Source organism: Sparus aurata, chromosome 10 (genome assembly GCF_900880675.1).
Source record: "Sparus aurata chromosome 10, fSpaAur1.1, whole genome shotgun sequence".
Lineage (NCBI taxonomy): Eukaryota > Metazoa > Chordata > Actinopteri > Spariformes > Sparidae > Sparus > Sparus aurata.
The window spans coordinates 31350915-31372932 of record NC_044196.1 but is presented as its reverse complement, the minus strand read 5'-3'; the positions used below and the strand labels follow the sequence as shown (position 1 = coordinate 31372932).

At 43.5% G+C, this 22018-nt stretch overlaps 1 protein-coding gene across 5 annotated transcripts in view; it reads left to right on the top strand.

Moving 5' to 3' along the window:
• LOC115590183 (phospholipid-transporting ATPase ABCA1) overlaps nt 1-22018 on the top strand; it is a 171989-nt gene that overhangs the window by 130206 nt on the left and 19765 nt on the right. For all 5 annotated transcript variants that reach the window (XM_030431448.1, XM_030431450.1, XM_030431447.1 and 2 more), the window contains exons 38-47: nt 49-164; nt 1306-1450; nt 7415-7538; nt 9612-9741; nt 10107-10230; nt 14840-14902; nt 16364-16470; nt 18435-18576; nt 19546-19680; nt 21447-21550. In XM_030431448.1, coding sequence (XP_030287308.1) covers nt 49-164; nt 1306-1450; nt 7415-7538; nt 9612-9741; nt 10107-10230; nt 14840-14902; nt 16364-16470; nt 18435-18576; nt 19546-19680; nt 21447-21550 — 1190 coding nt within the window. The remainder of the gene's footprint in view (nt 1-48; nt 165-1305; nt 1451-7414; nt 7539-9611; nt 9742-10106; nt 10231-14839; nt 14903-16363; nt 16471-18434; nt 18577-19545; nt 19681-21446; nt 21551-22018) is intronic.

Sequence of the window (22018 nt, the reverse complement as noted above, 5' to 3'; positions counted from 1 at the left end):
TCTGATGGTGTCAGCTGCTTATTGTTCTTCATTTGTTTGCTCTGACAGTGTAACTACGTCATCCCGTGCCTGATTGTGATTGTGATCTTCCTCTGCTTTCAACAAAAAGCCTACGTTTCACCCGCTAACCTGCCGGCTCTGATTCTGTTGCTCGTTTTGTACGGGTAAGTAAAGTTGAAAACGCAATGCTTGAAGGCGCATTATGTAACTTTCTTTTTTAAGTAACACATTTTTATAGTAAATGATGTGTGCAGTTTGAGGTTTTGATCGTTTGTGCTTCATTAGGTGACATATAAACAACAGCATCATATACTCTAGTTGGAGCACTTAATGGAAGCTACAGTGCGATCATACTTATAATCAAATTGAAGACAGCATTTTCTAAATTCTATTGTAGGTGACATAACCAAAGCTGTCTCTTTGATTAATGCCTGAATTTGTCAAATGAGTGAGTTATGTCTGCCTCTCATACCTGTGTCAAAGGAAAGTTCGATGATTTCATCAGTTGAATCTCTTTAGCTTTTAGTAGAAAGGTGGTCACCGCCAGTCGAATAAATGACGGCAAGAAATCGTGATACTTTAATAAAGTAGAACCTGTTAGTGCATGAACCACAGCCTGGAGATATTCACCCACTATCTTAACATTCAGAATGACCTGCTACCATGCGCTACATGTGCGGCACGTTCATTAAAGCTGATTCACACTAAGCGATCCGAGCTTGAGTGCAAAGTGTACTGGCTGTTGCATCATTGTCAGTAATAGTTGCCCCAGCGAAAGCTGATGGAAACCAGTATGTTAATGAGGTGTTCTTTAACAGCCGACATGATCGGCCATATCACGGAGCGCTGGTCACAAAATATCCCAAAAAATGTAAAAGAAAGTGAAAGAGATCTGCAGACTGACCTTTAGATACTGCCGGCCTGCAGATGAACTTTGATTAACATTAAAACTCTGAAAGGTCCGGCATTTGTTAACTCGCCCGCATGCACAATATTCATGCTGACCTCAATAATAAAATGATAAATACGAGTTATTGAAGTCTTATTTCACTACTTAAGTGATAACTTTGAGCGGTACTTCACTCACGCTGACCGTGAACTGCTGCGGGCCGAGCGTGGGTGGCATTTGTTGTTCAGCGTTGTCTTTGTGGGTCACTCACTGGTCATGCAAGAGGCTGGTGATGATCTGCAAATAAAGTGGATCCTCATCTTGCGTTAAGTGCTTCTTTATTCAGACTTTAACTATACAATAGGACTGCTAAATCAGGTCAGGGGATGAATGTGATGGTGTCCTTGTGTCTGCAGGTGGTCCATCACCCCCATGATGTACCCCGCCTCCTTCATCTTCAGCGTGCCCAGCACAGCCTACGTGGTGCTGACCTGCATCAACCTCTTCATCGGCATTAACGGCAGCGTGGCCACCTTTGTTATGGAGCTCTTCGATGATGATGTAAGTGGCACACACATACGGTACAGTACGAGCACACATCCTGGAGACACTCACATGCATATATGCAGAATTCTAACACCATTGAAAACACAGTTCCTGTGAAACAGCAGGCGCAGCCACTCATGCTCCCATAGCTGCATAAAAGATATATTTGGCAGCTATAGCAGTGGATGGCTAATTGATATGAATCATAGATAAACGCACTGTGTTTTTCGAAGCAAAGGCCTCCGTACGCATGTGGGTGGAGTGTGTACCCACCTGGTATAACTTTTAATATATTTCCTTTATCCTCTCAAGGATCTTTCAAAGGAGTTATTTTCCCTATTCTCTTTAATGTTTAATCGTTTGGTGAGAATTGGGTCTTCGGAGAACTTTCCTCATCCATCTTTCAGTAAGTGTTCATTTTAACTGCAAGCTGCTTCAGTCTCAGGGGAATCAAAAGACAAAGACACCAAAAAAGGAACCGCGTGAGAAATGGAGAGCTTCGGAGAGTGTTGACTGTCAGTCATTTCACTTCTGATTATGATTTGAATCACATTCCATTTTAAAAAAGAGAGAAATTGGCCGACACCGACGACACAGTTTGTGTAACAGCCAGATCTCTCAGCGGCAGGACCTCGGCTCCTTACAGGTGGTGATGATTGAGGAAATTATCTGCTTTTCTTGATGTCTTTTTCTTCTCTGAACTAAATATGTCTAATTTGATTTGTAGACTTAATTGTTATTTGCATGATTAGCATACAACGCCCACACTTGGACTTTCTCATATCACATTTTTAGCCTGGCGCTGATCTGTCATTCCTCGTCAACAGACATAACGCCGCTTCGCTCCCTGACAAGCTGCTTATACATCTGATGCTTCATCAGGATGTCTCCCACAGCTCTGAGCCGGCACTTCAGACAGAACGTATGTTGTCTGAAAGTCTTTGCCGCTGCACAGTCGTGTCCCCTCTGACACGCCTGCCTCTGACTTGACGCCTCTTCTGGCGCCGCTTGGTGATGGCATGGGATGTTTCCTGTCTCCTAACGAGGCTGCCTTATTTGCATCGTGATTTCATTATCGCCAGCATTCATTATCAATTTGTGTTTTCCAGCCGGTGCACCCCTTCTCAAAGAGAGGCGTTGTTGCCATTTTGTTGTCTCTGCATCCACTTTATTTATTGATACGGTGCTAGTGGAGCGTATTACTCATAAAGGGTGCCATTGGTGATAATTTAATGGACAGCATGTGGCCCACTGGCAGTGTAAAGGGCTGGATTTATTGCGCTATTCTCTTGTCCAAGGCATTAGGGACAGAGATAATGTTTCTCTGAGACTCGACAGGGACAGGGGTCCTTGGTAATTCTGCTAATCTGACCTGATTTCACAGCTGATAACAGAACCTGATGGGTCGACATCAATCAACAAATGTTAAAACTCTCAGAGCTTCCGTGTGCCCCCTAGTTCAGAGGAGATATCTCAACAGAACAGACTCTTCACAATATCGCAGTGCCCCGGTGTGACCCAGTTCGACAGAAAAGGTAGATCCTAGACATGACAGCTCAATCCAGTCGTCTCTTATAGAGATTTCTGCTGTTTCAAAGCTACGTCTTATCTTTTTTAGGCTCCTCAGCGGTGGCTTTAGTTAAACATTGTCGCTCAAAAGTGAAGCTACAGGCTTCAATGTGCTCCCTGTTTTTCAAGCGCGGGGTGAATCCAGATCCCTTTTGGGCACAGCACCATTTTTACCAAGAGAAAAAGTGTGAAAGCAGAGCTCCCGTGTTGCAAACTCGGTGCCCCAGTTTTGTCTCGAGACCAATGGGAGATTTTCTTCCCCTCAGGACCGGCCAGCTCCCTGTGGATTGCATCAATCCCAGCCTGCCTCGTGTGCTTGAAGCGGTGTCTGAGTCAATATCTCCACCACGTGCCGCTCAGTGATAACCACAGGCACACATAGATTTTCCAGGATAAACATAAAGGTGCGGCATTGTGGCTAGGTACTGGTTTCCGCATTGTACTGTTATTTGTGTGCATTGTGTGGAGCCCAGCAGCTTTTATTGACAGGATGTTCAAAGTAAAGGCAGAAGTTTTATGCAGTTTATTCTTCTTCTTCTCTGTACTACTTTTGTTGGATGATACACTGTCACAGAAATAATTGCAATAAAAAACATAAGCCCATTTTTTGCCACTAATATGATGATAAAAATGCATGCACACCCTTTAAAAGAGCGTTGAACCTCCAATGCATAAGCTTATCCAGATGTTGGAATTTGAAATGGATATCTAAATATCCTGATTGATTGAAACAAAAATCTAATAAAACTCTCTGGCTCTGTGGGGAAATACAGAGGTCAGCGAAAATGATCGATCGATACATTTCCCTAAAATGTCCTTATAAAGTCTTGAATTAGCTGATAGGTCGCGCCCTTGCCTTTCCACAAGAGCTACACTGGTGCCAAAAAACAAGAATAAAAGCATGAATATCATCTCCAGAAAATATCTAACTAGACTGCTTGAGTCATATATTGTGTCTGTCTGCTCTCATTGTGATTCCTGGCGTTATGAATGAAGCTATGCTGTGGGAATAAGCACAAGTAGCGATATGGGTCAGATAAGCGCCTCGCAGACTATACCACCTTCAGAACCATTTGAGAATGATTTATGGGCATATGGCTGAAACGTAAGGAGGAAAATTGTCCAGCGTTTCATCATCCCCGACTAAGAGCCTCTTAGATCTCCTTGATGAACACCCAGTCGAGAGAAGATGTGTTATTTCATGTATTGATCTCAAATTAGGTCTCGCCTTCTTCGCATTTCTCCGCCAGACGGATGGGCCGGGCTCAGCCAAGGTCACAGCTGCTGTTTATTTATTTGACTTTCGTTATGTCTGCATAAGCTCGGCGTTGAATTTAAAGAAGTGTGTCTGAACTTGAACATTTACGTTTGCAAGCTTGAGAGTAAAAAACATGTTTGAAGTTTGTGCTCGCAAACAGTGTTAATGACATCTTTAGGTATAAATCCCTCCGGTGCACTGAACTACTTTAATAGCTCTTTTGTTTCCAGGAAAATACATATTACATATGTTTCAGACTAATTGGACTGATCTGTAACATATTCTGCAGGTTACAGACTTATTTATTGATCAGATTCTTTTTCCAACGATGTCTCATCCACATTCACAGTGGATTTTACTCTTAGCTCCGAATTGCCCTCGAAGTTCTTTGCACCCTTTCGACTTCAAGCAAAGGCGTAAATGTAGATAAAAGGTTTGATGAATTATTGTTGAACACGTTGCCGGACATCTGAAGGTTTGCTCTGACATCATGATCAATGATGCCTTTTTCATCGCACTCTTGTATCTTTCCTGAGAGAAACTAGGTCAGTGACCACCTACTCAAGGTAAAAAAAAAATAAAGAGAATTTAAAAATCCACTCACATATGCAGGTGCCCACTCTTGGATCTTGAACGTTACTGTGTGTTTTGCCCCGGGGGGGAAAAGATTAAGTGAGATAGCTTTCTTCTTTTTGACCTGGATATACTTGTTAGGAATAGAAATGTTAAGAAAGACGGGACTCTTTCACGTGAAGAAGTTATTGTTTGAAACTGTTTCGCTGCACAAATGTTGACTTTCGACCATCTGAGACAGAGTCAATACCGGCCTGTCTGTGTGATAAGATAAAGAGTCAGCAGGCAGTTAGCTTAGCACAGCATTAAAAGCCAAAACAGCTAGCCTGGCTGTCTATACAGAGCTGTGTCAGTGCTTTGGCTTGTTAATATTTCTTACTAACTTTCATTCTTACTGAACACAGTTGATGTGGAACGTGCTAAACCTCAGGTGTAGTGACAGTATGCATGCAAAAAAAAAGTGTTGTTGTTTGCTGTAATAACAGAGATTTTTGAAAACATCAACACAAAAACAGCAGAAGGGAGGAGAATGCTGCCAGGTGTAGAACCACAGACTACATCTGGTGAATCAGACTGGCCCAGATGTAACAATATCAACCTCTAAATCTGACTAATTGACACTGCATTCATTGCTTTTTGAAGTGAGAAAACAGCAATTAGCTTTTCTATTTTTTTGGTTTTGTGGGACCAGTGGCTGGGGAACCAGCAGAGGCTATAGAAAGTTACTAACTCAAGATAAAACATGTCAATTAGCGTGCTTTTGAGGTGTTGGTTGTTGGATTTTGTTACCTTTGGGCAACTCCTCGCAGTTTTCTCCCGTGTTTTGCTCTGAGAGAGAAAAATACTTGGTTTTGTTTGAAGTCTGCTAATGCCATGGCAACAGAGGGCTGACCACACAGCTAGCGCGATAAAAGCACAACACTCACCAGCAACATTCAGTGTCCAGACGATCTGCTCCAACAAACAGACTTCTCTGTCTCTGTTATTAGATTTTCTGTCCGATGAAGCTTTTCCTTGATTTTCAGGATTATTATTATGACGAGTCCCCACCAGGCTAATATGCGATTGGTTGCCTGGAAAAGAGCTACTGTGACGCCCCCGGCACCTTTCTGAAAACCTGAGGGATTTTCAATGTTTCTCCAGGCGGCAGCTCCTCATTAGACACAACTGGAAAAATTGCATCTCAGAGAAAGATGTCATGTGGACACAGGCCCTAAGCTTGAACTAGCTGGCTGCTGGCTTTGACTATATATTTACTGTACAAACTTGACTGTGGTATCAATCTTCTTATCTAACTCTCTGCAAGAAAGCTATTAAGCGTATCTCCCAAAACATCCGACCATTCCTCTGAAAAGTAGACAGACATCTGTTAAACTTACTTGACAAAGATATCTTTCAGTCTGGCATTTGAGACATTTTTTTTAAGTCTGACGGACTCAAAAGGCTTCAAGCGTTCATCCTCAAGTGCCAACTGAGCGCTTATTCGGTGAAACTAATAAATCACGGAGCAGTTACACAACAACACCCATGAATAAATCCTGCGACAAAAAATGGCCATCATGTGGAAATCCTGCACACAGCTTCAACAAAATGCACTTGCCGCCCCCATCCCGCCCACTCTCTGCCGAGGCTCGCCCCCAAAAAAAGAAAAGAAAAAAACGGAAATGATGAATTTATAGTCTCTCTCCATGTATGCAAGTGCTTTGAAGACTATGCTGCAATGAAGCAGTATGCATTATGCATGAACCTTCTTTTGAACGCCATGCCGCGCCAAACGTAGTAATATTTTGTCATCCCCCCTCTCTGCCTTTTCCTCACTCAGCCCTTCCTTCCTGACTCACTGTACTCCTTTTCTTATTGGAGACAGATTGTTACAGCGTCGTCCATTGTGTCTTCATCTAATTAATTATTTTCTTTTGTGCTTTACTGGCCCACCGTTGAATTGCAGCTCTGGTGAGAAGGAGGAAAAGGAGAAAGGGGCAGTCCAATTCTAGGGAGAAAGACGAGTTGTAGCGAGGAAATGCCCTGTCAAGATAAGACTAGCCTTTTATGTATGCCTTGTGAAACACTGAAACAATACGCTTTGGTTCTGTGTTCGCGTGTCTGCTTGCTCTTGTATACAGTATCAAAAGAAAGAAAAGAGGCAGACACACAGAGAGCCTGCAGATGTTTTCACATTTTGTGTTTTTTTTTGTTTTTTTTTTTAGCTGTGTGCTCCTTTTACCTCATTTTAAGGACCAGCGTCTGCTTACACGTGCACCAACTCACCAGTTTGTGTTACACATACTTGTGTCTATCGCCGACTTCAAATAACAGTAAGGTAGATGAACTAAGATGCCCCACGCTCCCTCTGCGGGCCACGTGGAGCCCCGCATCACAGCAGAGCGCAGCGTGCAAACGGAAAGCAGGATGTTTGTTAATTATCCAGTCTTGCATCGGGGACGCTGCACACTGCTTTCTAAACCTCCCACACGTGGCTGGGCCTGCTGCTTCAAGGTGGCAAGTCAACATCACGGGCATATCTTAAACATGCCACCAATTTGTTTCTTATGTGTGTTTGTGTGTGTCTCCCTCAACAGAATGTCACCCGCATCAACGACATCGTGAAGCAGGTGCTGCTGATATTCCCGCATTTCTGTCTGGGCAGAGGGCTGATCGACATGGCCAAGAACCAGGCCATGGGCACCCTCTTCAGCAGCTTTGGTAAGAGGAACAACTGATCCATGAGAAAACAAATCCATTATGTTTCATATTAAGCACTACGACTACATTGTCCTCATAGGAAAGAAAACATCTGCCACGTGGGCAGAGTGGGATTCTAACATTTTTAGTAACACGCTACAAATGAACATGTTGAACTCAAGCAACTGTGTTTGATAACTCAGCAGCAATCCGCCTCGTTTTAAGATACTAAATGATGCTGAAACGTTTCAGCATCATTGAAAGAGTCTCTGACAGTGAACGGATTCTGAAATAGAGCTTTCAATGTGATGTTAACACAGTTTGAGTGTGATGGTCTGTGCTTAAAGGTCCCCCGTGGAGTTCTCTTGTAAACAAACAATAGTTTGTGTTTATATTCGATGTTACCCCTGTCGCACATCACCATCAGGGAATATGCATCAATATTGCATCTTTGGGGAGTCTCTCTCATCATGTGTCCGATTACAGAAGGGCTGTGAGATTTGCATTCAGGAGACTTTAATCGAGTGCAATTTCATCTGTAGAGCTGCAGCAGAAGACTGGTTTCAAGGTGTGAACACTGGGATGCGATATTGAATTTAAGGTGTTGGTGTTGCTAGTTTATATCATCTTTCACATCTGTTAGGGCTTTTTTTGTGAAATTAGATTTAAGCTTATGCTCAACCATAGAAAAACCCTTCTGTGTTTATTCCTTTAAGGTAACACTAATAATCATAATAACAAATGTATGATACCATGAAACCGGGGAAACGAGGATAAATTAGTTCCATTTGTATAAAAGCAAGCAAGCAAGGAGTTTATCTGTACCTCTTGAAAAGGATCTTCCAGTGGACCATCCCAATAAGATTTGGCGTAATAACATGTTAATTGCACTACAGGAGACACTTGGTCTTCCCTGCAGCTAGGTGGAACAAAATGCATATATTGGTGTCATCAGCCAGCCCAAATTATTTGGAACATATCGGCATGTCGAGTAACGGCAAAATCCAAAATTGTGCATACCTAAGTTGCAAAATGCACGTTTACTTTTACTCACTCTCTAGGCTCATTACTGTCAGCTGTAGACTGGTGGAATAGTGTCAACACATTGGCAGGAATGTGTGTACTGAATGTATGCTTGTGCACCATCCTCCTTCTCTGGTGAAATAACTCTTAAACATGCCTTTCCTCTGGAGTCCCTCTCTACCACTTCATTCAGAATGGTACTTCTTTATCCCACCAGTGTTTGACCCTTAATACAGCCCACCAAACCTCCTCCTGAGCTGTACACTCTACATGTGTTAAATTTAGATAGGAGACTGGGAGACGAGGGGAACGGGGGGTTGAAGAGGTGGAGCCGGGAGGTTGAGGGGGCCATCAAGAGGCAAAGAGGCGCATGAAAAGAGGAAGAGGAGTCTTTGCTGTAGAGAGACGGAGCAGGAAATAGTGGTTTGAGGAATCATTTGTGGAGAGCAGGAAGAGAAAAGCAATCACAACCTAAAAGGGCTGGTGTGGAGAGGGGCTATTTACGAGAGAATGAGACTGAAAGCGCTTTCGTTTTTCTTGTCTGCCTGCTCTGCCCCCTCGGGCTCGAGAGTCGCAGACGCTGAGAGAGGGTGGAGAGGCAAAGAGAGGGAGAATTGACAATGATTAGAGTGGGGGGCTGTCAGCGGTTTACTTACATGTTCATTAGCCAAAGAGGCTTCAACATGAAAAGTGCAGGATATCAGTGATTTTCTCACATGACACACTGTAGGTGACAGCCATTTATTTATTTTTTTTAAGGCTAAGTGGTGTTTTAAAAGTCACCAATGAACGTGTCTGCAAAACACTTCAAAGAGCTGACAATTTCCTGCTCTCCACTAACTTTTAACAAAGATAAAAATGTGGCTGCCAACGGAAAGAGAAAACACATCAGCTAATTCCTTTTTGTTTTGACGATGTTTCGGTTAAAAATCATCCCCTGAGCTTGTAGATAAGAGCTGGGAATTAACATCAAGTGACACACAGTCATAATGCATTTCATTGCTCACCTTTTCCCTGTTTATCGACGTGTTTATTAACGTTCTGTGTTCCTTCCCATCTTTTTTCTATCAGGGGAGAACCGCTTCAAGGACCCCCTCGGCTGGGACATGGTGGGGAAGAACCTCTTAGCCATGTTCATCGAGGGAATCGTCATGTTTGCCCTCACGCTCCTCATCCAGTACAAGTTCTTCTGCAAGCCGAGGTAAAAGCAGCTGTCAGAGGGAAGTAACTCGGTGTGGGTAGAAAAAGTTTCTGACCACAAAGTAACGTAGTTCATGTTTCTTACTTTTATAATAGTTGTCGTCCGTTCATTCAGGCAAACCGTTCTCCCCCTTTTTAAATCAATAATGCACTTTTTGAGAACACTTCCTACTTTTAGTATTTTTTAAATTTTTCTTGCTGCCATGGAAACTAATGCCTGTGGCTTCCCCTTTTCTTGTACTTATGAAAATTGCAGAGATTGTTTCAGCGAGCTTAAACTTTGACCGAGATAATGTGTCAGTGCGAGTTCATGTTAATTTTAATGAAGGGGTGTTGTGCCAACTGTGGTCGACTTCTCTCTGCCAGGCTTATTTCAGCGAAGTCATTATCTGCGGAGGAAGAGGAGGATATCGACGTTGCTCGGGAACGCAGGCGGCTGTACGAAGGCGGGGCCCAGGATGACCTTTTGAAGATCTGCGACCTCACTAAGGTATTGTGTGCAGTATATCTTAGCTCCTGCAGAAGCACTGCTCCGACAATGAGACACTTTTGTTATTCAGTCGATTCTTTTATGTTTTTTGGGTCGGACGTCGATCGATTGCTGTATTTGTTTTTATGCTCTTTATCTTGTGTATCATGCGTGATATTTTTAATTGTTCATGGCAACAAGTCCAACACAGAGAGAGTCTCTGAACTCTGCCCTCTGACCTTTGTAAACCCTCGGCCTTGTCTTGCCCTCTGTGAATCCTTTGCTTTGCCCTGCACATATGCAACCTACACATCAGGTCAACTTGAGCATTTTGATTTTATTTTATCTTTCCATTCTATTCTTTAGACGTGTATTTTTAATCTTATCCCGTTTTTTTATTACACACCATCCTTTTTCACCATCCAGACAAAAAGAAACGAAAACAATGTTTTTTGTCCTGCATTTAAATAAAGATATAGTTTTGAAGAAGTAATTCAAGCTTATAAATGTAATATTTACAATATTAATGACATAATGATCCAAACTCAGTAATATCATTACTGAATAGACAGTTGTTTTTTTTTTCTCCACTTGCATCTGCATTCTTCACTTTGCAAGACACATAGGAGAGACAGATTACTGCAGCTGTGGACATTCACAACCATCAGAAGTGGGCATGAACCAAACAAGCCTGTGTTTTAAAGGGTGTAAAGGTCTGCGCTCCCACACAGCCCCGGACGCTCCCTCCTTTTGCAGCAGGTGAAGTTGAGCGTGCTGTGACAGTGCATGCCTCGACACCGCCGAGATTAACACCTCTTCGGCGGCAGATGTTCCCTCCCCGCGGGTGGTGTGGCAGCAGGAAGTGTCGCCACAGCATCCGGCTCCGCCGCTCCAACGCCAACAGCTGGACGATCTAACAGCATTTCACTTCTTACCAAGCCTCCTCACGCCTTCACTTCCTCGCTCTCCTCAGTCTCACTGTACTTAATCTTTCGCTCATTGCTCACGGACACAGACGCGCGCCACGCTCCCCGGGGTAATTACTGAACAAGTGCTGGGTAGAACAGTTGGGTGGGTAATGTATTACAAGGTGAAACGGCATGGAGAGAAGTGTTACCCCAAAACTTGCTGGGATAACTTCACAAAAGCAAAACTTGTGAAATCTCTTCAGTTCCACTGTAAATACATTTTAAAACAACAGCAAAGACTTTAGGAATGTTAGATTAGATCTGATTAAGCTTGTCGGCTGTTGACAAGCAGCCATCGTTCATACGCACCTTCATGGTTGACGGTATTTCTCTGAGATGAGACACGCTGGCCAATCACCGCATGGAAATGGCAGCGCAGCGGCAGAAGGCATCAGGATTCCTCCTGCAGTGCCCTCATTGACTCCCACCACAGCTGTGCCCCATCCATTTGGGGGTGTAGATAACAAATTGATCAATGAGCGCGTGGCTTCGGTGGCCACGCACCACAGGCTGAGCCCTGTCATAAATCTAAGCATGCCTCTGAAGCGATCGACAGGCCATCAATCATGTGTCAAATTCCCACTCCTCCCCTTCCTTTTCCCGCTGCTTTAAACAGGAGCATTTTTCCGTGCGCCCCACCTGCTAGCCTCCACTTAGCTGCTGCATTAGCATCCGCACCGTAATCGATGGGGACTGTAATGGAAGTGTGTCCGTCTGCGAGGCCCAGCGCTGTCAGTTCAACCTTCCAGTCACTCACTAAGCTGACGGAGAAAGTTTTGAAGAACCTTGTGACAGCTGTTTGGGTTTAGCAGACTAATGAGAGATGAGTGGCACGTTGGCATATACAAGTATGCTCATGTGGTGATATGCACTCCGGGCGTACGAGAGGTTCAGATGAGACTAGTTGGACAAAAGGTCTGCGTTGTATGATTACAGAAAGGCTGAATTCATCCACCAAGTATTTTTATTTTATTTTTTTGTTACAAATGGTCTTGAAAAACAGCCCAACCTCACTTTTATTTTTATTCCCCTCCAAAATTGTTTTTTTTGTGATTCTTTTCTTTAATTGTTTTTTTGTTTTCTTTCTTGCTCACACAATGTCATTATTTTTCTATTGAATTTTTTCATTTCACTCCCCTTTCAAAATATTATAAATCCCTGTGGGGGGTAAGGGGTACTTCTGCAGTCGCTGCGGGTTCTTGTAAAGCTTGTCGAGTGACAGTAGAAATAACATGATTTGGTGAAAAAGGAAAATATACATGCAAATATTTGTATGCAGTTGGAAAATGAGCAGACAAATATGAAGTTGTGAAGGTTATCTTTCTACTGTTTTTATTCCCATAATAACCTACAAACTACTACAGTATGAGGGTACACACCTAATCAGAATCAATGCAGCGACTTAAAGGTCCAATATGTAAGAATCGGCCACCTGTCGCATCCACACTGAAAACCAACAGATATCACCAGAGTAACCTACTAACTGTAGCTGCTGATTAGCCCAGTAAACTGTACAGCCTGAAGGCCTGAACTTAAATATCTGACTCACGCCTGTTGAAGTGGTATTAGGAGGCAGGACAGCCAGGAGCTAGCTCATTAGCTTGTTAGCTTTCGTAGACAACTAGAATGGCACTCAGTCGAGCACATACCTCAACCGAGCCCAACAGTTGTACTCACTCACAGATAACAGCCACCTAAATACACCACATTGTTTTTTATTTTTTTCCATCCATGCATTTTTTCCTTAGGTACCACAAGATATACTTCTGTTAGTTTCTTTTTAATAAAGCAGTGTCAGGGTCATGGTTTACCACCTGAGCTGTCGCGTTTGGCTTTTGAAGCTTGTGATTTTCCAGCCTAAATCTATATTTCAGGTCTGCACAACTGCCGCCGCCACTTTCTCTCAACTGTCTCATCTGATTAGACGTCTGCCTGCTTATCGTGACAGCTGCCGTGGTGTTCGAGTCAGAGGGGAATTATCCTTTAATTGCCTTCCTCCTTACATGTATCTGCTGCTTTGATGTAGCTTTAGCGCTGCAAACTATCACTAAAAAGTAGTACGTGTAATCCAGGTTGATAAGTAGTGAGTGCAGCTGCCAGATGGCACTGGAAGAATGGCGGATCTCTGCAACTCCTGCTTTTATCAGAAGCTTTTGATGTGCCAACTGTGAAATAAATGCAATGTCATTGTTTGTCAGGCTTGAAGTGGCAGTTCTAAATTTATATTTGCCTGGTAGCATTCTGCGTGCAGCTGGGAGAGGTGACTGTTTACAATGGTGAATATTTGGTGTAGAGATTCTATAAGGGAAACGTTCCGCTGTCACTTCTCTGTTTTAATGAACGTTCGTTGTGTCGGTATCCGACTCCCGAACACACGTAAACATGCTCATCGAGAAAAAAACTTTTAAAAAGAAAAGCCAAACAGTAGTCACTTGTCTGTCCTTGATTCTGAATGGTAAATGTCTTTACTGTCACACTCAGCAACAACAACAAAGTACTTGTCTTGTCTTTGCGTGCTAAAGCAAGACAACTGCCTTCAAACCACTTTGGAGAAAGCACCCCGTGCACGGCCAGTGGGGGAGGTTGTGGATGCAGCATGGAAATTCTTTTCAATGTGGAAAAACATCAACCACCTTCTCGTTTCCAGTTTCATTCTCTTCTTTGTTCTGAGAGCAATTCTGCTACTCAGGGGGTCCGGTTCTGTGTTTGAACCATGGCCGGAGCTTTAAGGGTGGCTGTGTTGGCCTACCACAACTGGATCCCTTTTGGTTTTATCGAGCGTTTTAGCTTCTCTCAGCTCATTGTTTTGGTGTTTTGAGTCACACTCGTATTGCTGCCATTCAGCACTGCTGTTTTCAGCTGAAAGTATCAGGTCATAGTGGTGTATTTCGTAGCTAATGAGCGCGATATACCCTTCAGGAGTTGGTGGAGACCATAACAGAGCTAAAAGGAGAGTTAGCATTGGCTTTGAATATTAACGTTGCTCTGTGTCTGCTTAGGCAAGCCTTTGCAAACCCGTTCAACGTAACAACTGTGGTAGGTGCTTTGACAAAACTGCAGTAGAATGCAATTTTAGCATGCTAACTGTAGACTTGCTAACATTACATTAGCATTATAGTCATTGTAGATTTCTTCAAGAGAAGGACCAACATGCCTTGAGACGCACTAAATGCAGCCGAGTCTAAAGTTGGAGTCCACACATGAAGTACTGACGGACTTGTTTGGTGTTGAAGGTTACTGAGGGTACTGAAGTGGCACTCACAGTGGAGACAGATTTCCTCATGAATACTGTCACAAATATTAATGCTCATGCCCTCCTCTCCTCCCCCTCTGTGCAAGTGTCTAACTTTTTTTTTTCTAGTACCTTTTTCCCATCTGGCTCGCTCTAAATGTTGCAAATTAGCCCTTCTTGTTAAAATGTGTTTCCTTCACCTTCTCTCTCTCTCTCCCTCCTACTTTTCCTCCACCTGCTTCTATCAGCTCTCCTCTTCCCTGCTGCTCTGGTCTATCGCTCCATATATTCTCATGCTATCCTCTCTGCTATCTTTCTCACTGTCTGCTCCCCACCCCTCCCGTGCCACCCGCCTTCTCTCCCTCTTTCTCTCTCCGTCTCTCCGACTCTGGCTGGCTGGTTGATTCATTTTATTGTCTGCTCTCCACAGGTATACCCTCGGAAGAGCACTCCTGCTGTGGACAGGCTATGTGTGGGCGTACCTGCTGCAGAGGTGAGCCAAATGCTGCTAAATAACGCAAGCACCTTTTTCAAGCCTATAGTCAGTTTGCTTCCATCCATATTAGAGGAGTTACTAGCGTTTCATCATTTGGTTTACAAACACTATTCACCTATTCCTCTGCTGCTTATTAAACCATCTGGATATTAACTGACTAAATGAAGCGCACTCAACAAAAATTTCAATGTTAATGATAATATTTACAAAATATTGACACACACGAGAGCAAGGAGCATCGAGCATCGATTCTCTGGGCTTCGATTTTCAGTTTGGTATTTTTTTTAGTTTTTTTCTTTCTCGAAGATTCAAATTGGCTCTGTCGAATCAAAATATTTTCCAAACGCTGCTCGGTGAAGGCGTTAGGAGGAACACTAATCTCCTTATCAGGCTTGTTTCCTGCTATTATGCTACTGCCAAGCATGTGTGTGCTGAAAACACACAGGCAGGCCAGTGGAAGAGCAGCGCTACAGCAACCCGGTGTGAAGCGAAGGTGCGTGGAGACAGTGAGGTTCAGATCAGTGGATTTGCAGCGGGAAACTAAATCAACCAAATGCAACAAATTGAACTTTTACGCAGTTTTGTTGAAAGAAACTTATGTGTGAAATTGAAGTAAAGCATCCTCGTTATGCAGTAAACATTCCCATACACACACTCACCGTCACAACACACACACTGTACCGCTGGCAGCCTGATTTAAACATAATCTCAAACGCTGACAGGCACTCGTACTAGGTAGGCTTTCAAGCCGTATCCATCCACCCTGCCACTGTTTACTCAAAGCCCAATGTAAATGCCAGCGGAATATTGTCATTCACGGGGCTCTGCTGATCACACACTGCATTTCCATACATTATTTACATCAAGCTTAGCCCCCTTCTATGCATTCACAAGCACAGGTCACAAACAAGCGAGGATCAATGAATGACAGAAATCAAATATTTATGCCGGAGCACCTAAGGCGGAGTCACGTGACCGCTGGGGCTCTGCAGAGACAACTTCCTGCCACCTGCCCTCCAGAGGGACAGAACATCAGCAGCATCAGGGAGGAAACACCGGGTAGTGTTTGTTGTCGAGGATGTACAGAGGCATGAAGAAATGCTGTTGGGAACCGTCACCACAGTTCTTACAGTGTTTGTCGGCGCGTGCCTACGGTGTTGACTTAGCGTTTGTTGTTTTGTTTGTGCACGGAAAAATATCAATTTGTTGTTTTGCTAAACGGCGAAGCAGTCGTGCATACTCTGTAGACTGTAGTTCCAATTGTATGTAGTGAACAAATACTGACACAGTCTCTAGATAAACTTCATTAAAGTGGCTAATGTGTATTCATTCGAAAGGGAACTCGTCGACGTACAGAGTATTTGAAATGGCATCCAGTACGGCTGTTTTCCGATGAGGCTTGTATCTACAGAACACTGTTTTACTAACGGAGTCTGCGCTCCCCGTTGTGTCCGTCAGTGTTTCGGGTTGCTGGGAATCAACGGGGCTGGGAAAACCACCACGTTCAAGATGCTGACAGGAGACATCCCAGTCTCCAGTGGAGAGGCCTTCCTAAATGGATACAGGTGAGGCACCAACTCCCACTAGTGCACCAAGTAACTCATCATAATTAGCCACCCAAGATGGCTGCTCAGAAGGGGATCGAGCTGGAGGTATTTTTTGTTTTTTTGTTTTTTTACAGCTCACACCCGCTCTCAGCTCCTCTTGTTCTGTGTAACACAGCTTTCTATTCCTCTATCTCTCTTACCTTCAGTCTTTTGTTTTCTGTTGGCTAGGTAGTTTCGATATCTCTTATATATTCTGCCGTCTCTGCCTTTTCAACTCTGGTTCTCTCTCATGTCTCCTCGCTGCGATATTCTCAGAAAAGCTGAACACTCTGCTCTCGCTTTTTCCTCCTGCCTCTTGCACATATTTCATTCCTTTTCACATCATCAGCCTTGCTCTGTTTTTTTTTTGTCTCCGACGTGCAGATTCAGTCAGGAGAAATCTTTGTACATGCCAAAAAAGTACCTTGACACCAGCAATATGAGACTCAAGCACTTGAGCGAAGGAAGGCTTGCTCTTCCTTATTTTTAGGAACAAACAACAAGGCAACACAGCTAAGCATCGCCCAGTGTGAGCAGCAGTTGGTTTTGCACATCACAACGGTTGCTATAGGTGTTCATTTTTACATCCGATAATTGCGTTGAACAAAGAAGGAGAGCTGAATAGAGCACAGCAGTGTTAATCCTGATTAATGTGGGTAACAGAGCTCAAAGAAAAGTCCCAGGGACCTTAAGGGGAAGCAAAAACTGAATAGAGAGAAAAACAGCTGTAAGTACGCCCACACTCAGCTCATTACGCTTCCTGGATATTGGCACGAAAAACGATCATCATAAAGGAGAGACAGCATCGCTTGAATAGAAGTCCTCTCCTGACAACCGTCTCTCTTATACGCGGTTGTGTCCTCTCAACACTCACAAGGAATAGCTGGCAAAAGCTAGCCTGCTAACTTAGCAGTCTGCATGCTCAGCTAAGCATCCTTCATTTGGCAAGAAAGCGGACACAACTCAGAAAATCAAAGCTTCCTGAACAAAATAATGCTCCGGCAAATTTAGCATGTATGTAGCTTCATTCTTCAGTGAAATCTGGGTTTTGTGTGTTTTTGTTTGGCTCTAGTCACTGTTTTCATAAACATTTCCGCACAATATGAATGTTAATGTTTAGCAGCAATATTAAAAGGTAAATCTTTTTCTATGTGGTGACAGAATCTGCCCAGCTGTTTCCAGCAAGCTTAAAAAGATGAAGGTACTTAAAAAGCTGTGGTGGCACATGAACAGCCCGAACTATCCAAAGGCAGTTAAACCGACTGCTATCACGAGCCTTTATCAAAGCTAAAATAAAAACAGCCGCAGTATCAGATCAGTTAAGCTTTAAGTTCACGACAGCCTCCAGACACATCAGATCACATTTAGCCTCCCTCAGGGTGACAATCGAGCCAGGAAAATAACAATGGACGGGGAAAAAATGGATCCAATATTGTCCTGAAAAGAGCCCAAACAAAGCATCTGTAAAAATAAAGAAGAAAATCGGCTGTAACATTTGTGGCAGCAGGTAGTAAAAGTATTTATGTTATAGTTTGTGCACATATTATGACCCATCCCTGGTCTGAGGATGTATTGCAGCAAAGTGACGCACCTGTCCTCCATAGAAGCCTTTAATTACCCTTTAATCAATTTGAAATACATGCCAATGTGTTGTGATGTAATCTTAACAATTTATGTGAGTTAAACTTGTTTTTTTAAAACATTATCCTCCAGAACAACTTTCTTGAGAACACGAGTGTGTGAAATGAATCACAGAATCAAAGGCCTTGACTGGCTCAGCTCTGATTTTCTCTTTCTTCTCGTCAACATACATTAGGCAACATAAACAAGTTTTATATCATATGCTCTGTGTTTCTAAGGCATTCAGTCTCATGTTTAGATCTGTCATCTCAAACATAGAATGGCGTCCATTGTCAAATCTCCCTCATGTCCTCTTCTCCCAGCATCCGAACAGAAATGAGGAACGTGCACCAGAACTTGGGCTATTGTCCCCAGTTTGATGCCATCGACGACCTGCTGACTGGAAAAGAACATCTGGAGTTTTACGCGAGGTTACGAGGGGTACCGGAGGAAGAGGTCACCATGGTAACCATTGCATTTCTTACTGCTTGTCCTTGTAAAAGATGCGTTAATTGTTTTACTCGTGGCTGTCACCGTTTTCAAGACAAAATGTAGATTAGTTGTCGAGCTCTTTTCAAATGTTTTGCTACTTTAAGACGCGTCCATTTCCTTCCAGAATGTTTATATTTTATTTCCCCATCAAAATACTGTTCAGCCAGAATGCATGTAGGGCAAGCTGAAGGTACATGTCGGAGTGATAGATAACCTCAATGGGAGAAGCCATACATAATGAAAAATGGCCGGTGGTAGAAAAGCAGCAGCTGTGGGTTATAGCTCTACATTATTCACCATGCCCAGTGGTGTGGCCGGCCCTGTGCGGCCTCCCTGCACTCCTTCTCACACCGCCCACTTCTACAACAGTGAGATCAAAAGAGGAAGAGGCTGGCGGCGACCACGGGCCTCAGACCCGGCGCCAGGGCTTTGATCTCATAGCTGCAGCATAAAGGGACCCAGTTCTGGGCTGCTAGCATAACTCTAACTCATTTTACTGCAGCCCATTGTGGTATGCCTTTTTTTTTGGGGGGGGGGGGTGTCAAGTCCCGATCCAGATTGAGCCCTTGTGTAGCCATATTTGCATATTGGGTAGAAAAAATGTCTCCATGTATGTTCTGGAAAGGCACTGGAAGTGAATTGTGGCTCTTACAGCTTGCTAAACATCTCCTTTTTGATGTTTTGCACTTCCGAGACGGTCCCAATCTCCGGCGCTTGACGAGATGTTGTTTAAATAGCGAGGAGAACAGTAAAACGCCTCAGCAGGCTATGATTAAGGTCTAACAGTGGAGCCAGCTGTCACGCCTTGTCCTTGAAAGCTATGGAGCACAAATACTCCGGAGATCCAAGCCAAAATATCATCCATCACGAAGCGTCTGATGATGCAAACACTCCTCTTGACACCGTAATGGGTTTGGTCACTTTGATTTCTCTCTTCAAAAGGTGGCCGAGTGGGGGATCCAGAAGTTGGGGCTGGTCAAATATTCCAACAAGTCAGCAGGAACCTACAGCGGCGGGAACAAACGCAAGCTCTCGACAGCAATTGCCCTGATCGGCTGTCCTCCTGTGATTTTCCTGGTGAGATACGCTGCTCTTGATGTGTTGCACACGGTGAAAATGTGGTACGATGCCGTTCCATTCACTGAAGGTTGTAATACTTTCAATCAATATTGAGGCTGTGCAGATGTTTGGATTACAGCAGATCAGTTCTTTTGACGTTTACAAGCACACAGAGACCCGACTGTGGTAGGAAGACGAGCGAGTGTAAAAACACATTTAGACCAATCTGGTAAAACCTTATTGAATATCCCAAAGTACGTGACTCGTGGATGAGAGGGGTCACTCACTGGTCATTTCCTAATTCATTAATTTGTAATTTTCAAAGACCAGTTCCTTTCGAGAAACACGGAGCACACAGAATCCTACTTACACGACAAAAAATCTCATTCACAAGTACTTAATACTGAGCACAAAAGCATTTTCTCACTGATGGAAGAATTAATGAGCGCCTGACTCAGAACACACTGCATCACATGCTTCAGTTAAGTGGCTTTAATGTGCCTTATGAAGTTGTGGCCGTGCTATAATGAAGGACATACTTTAATGACCTTAAATCACACTGCGGGGCTCCTTAAGGCGATTCACCAAAGTCAACATTTTCATTAAGATTATTGCAATTTCTACGTGTTACCCTGTGTCCCACACCAAAAATCACATGATCGAATAAAGCAGAAATATTATATTACATAAATACATTTTACTGCCAGCTCATGCTGTTTAATTTGCTGCCTGTAAACTGTAATAAACGCATTACTTTGCATGATTTAAAGCAATCCATCAGATTATGCTGCTAATAACAATTTAATGAGTAATCACTCAGGTAATGAGTAATCCATAATAAATTACATTTAGAGAATAATCTCTCCAACCCGTTTCTGTTTTGCTGGCTCAGTGCTGCTCATCCCATCGAGCTGCTCTCTCCCAAACCTACTTATTTACTCGCCCTAGCCAAGCTAGCCTTCACTTTGAGGCAGTGGGATAATGTGTTGTCAGTGTCTGTGTCAGTTTCAGTATTGTGTGCAAGCCCGTAGAGTCCAGGCGGGCCTTGAGGCAGTGCCACGTCGGGTCTGCACAGGGACACATTGGGCACGGTGATGGAAATACCCCTTGGGATTTGTAGGACTCTGCTAGTGAGGGAGAAGCAGGCCTGGAACGAAAACCAGCCAATGGACTGAGTACTGTCACTCTCTAATCACGCATGGGCAGACTAGCCCTGAGGAGAAAAGACACAGCAAGTCACTGAGGCCCTGTGTGTGTGTGTGTGTGTGTGTGTGTGTGTGTTGTACTGTGTGCGAATGCTGGAGAAGGCTTCAGTATGTGTCTCCATTATGTGTAAATGGGTACACTCAGAGTTCACCCAGACCTTACCTATGTCGCCAGAAAAACGCCTCTTTTTGGCCTTTCAGCTATGTGTTTATGTACAAAAATGGGTGACAAATTGAGAGAAAAATCACCATGAACAGCTTTGGAATGCATGGAACACCCCCCTTCCAGGACTTGTTCCCTCTCTCGTTGTTTTGATGACGATGTTGGAGAGCACACTCGCATGTTAGTCCAAAAATTCACAGTTGTTTTAATTGGGTTGACCTGCTTTATGTTGTGTATGACATTTTTTCCCTCATTAATTCAGGTTTTTCCTTTTATTTGTCACCCATCTCGCACACGTTTTTAAATCCTCTGCTAAAAAAAAAACATTTGTGCAACTGCGGCATCCTACATTTTCAAACGGCGTGCTGAGGCGGAGAACAATCAGAGCGGTTCTGAAGAGGCTGTGTTTATTGCAGGATGAGCCCACCACTGGGATGGACCCCAAAGCCCGGCGATTCCTGTGGGACTGCATCCTGAGTATCATCAAAGAGGGACGTTCAGTCATCCTCACATCACACAGGTGCAGAATCACTCTTTATCTATTGATTTGAGGGATTCGCCCGCCAAGATGGTGTCCAAATAATGTGACTCCTCACCAGGGACAGCAGATCAACCGATTTGTCCATAAAACTAATGGGAGCTGTAAATATTGTTATTATAACTGATTGGAGTTGGACTGAAGTTGAAAGGTATTGTTTTAGCGCGACTGCCAGAAACACACTGGCTGGGATAAAGCTTTCATGAAGTGCGAATTGACTGAGTGGCGCTTTTTTTCTTTTCTTTTTTTTCCTGCAATGAAAAGAGAAACTGTCAATATCAGAGCTGGAGTCTTTTCATTATCCAAGACTTCCTGGAGCAAAGTCAGCTTTTATGTCTTCTGTAGCATTGGACAGTTTTGGTCACGGTTTTAGTTGGAACGCCTCATTTTTCATGAAACTTAAAACTTGATGGAGTCGATATGGAACATTTAACAATGCACATGTCTATT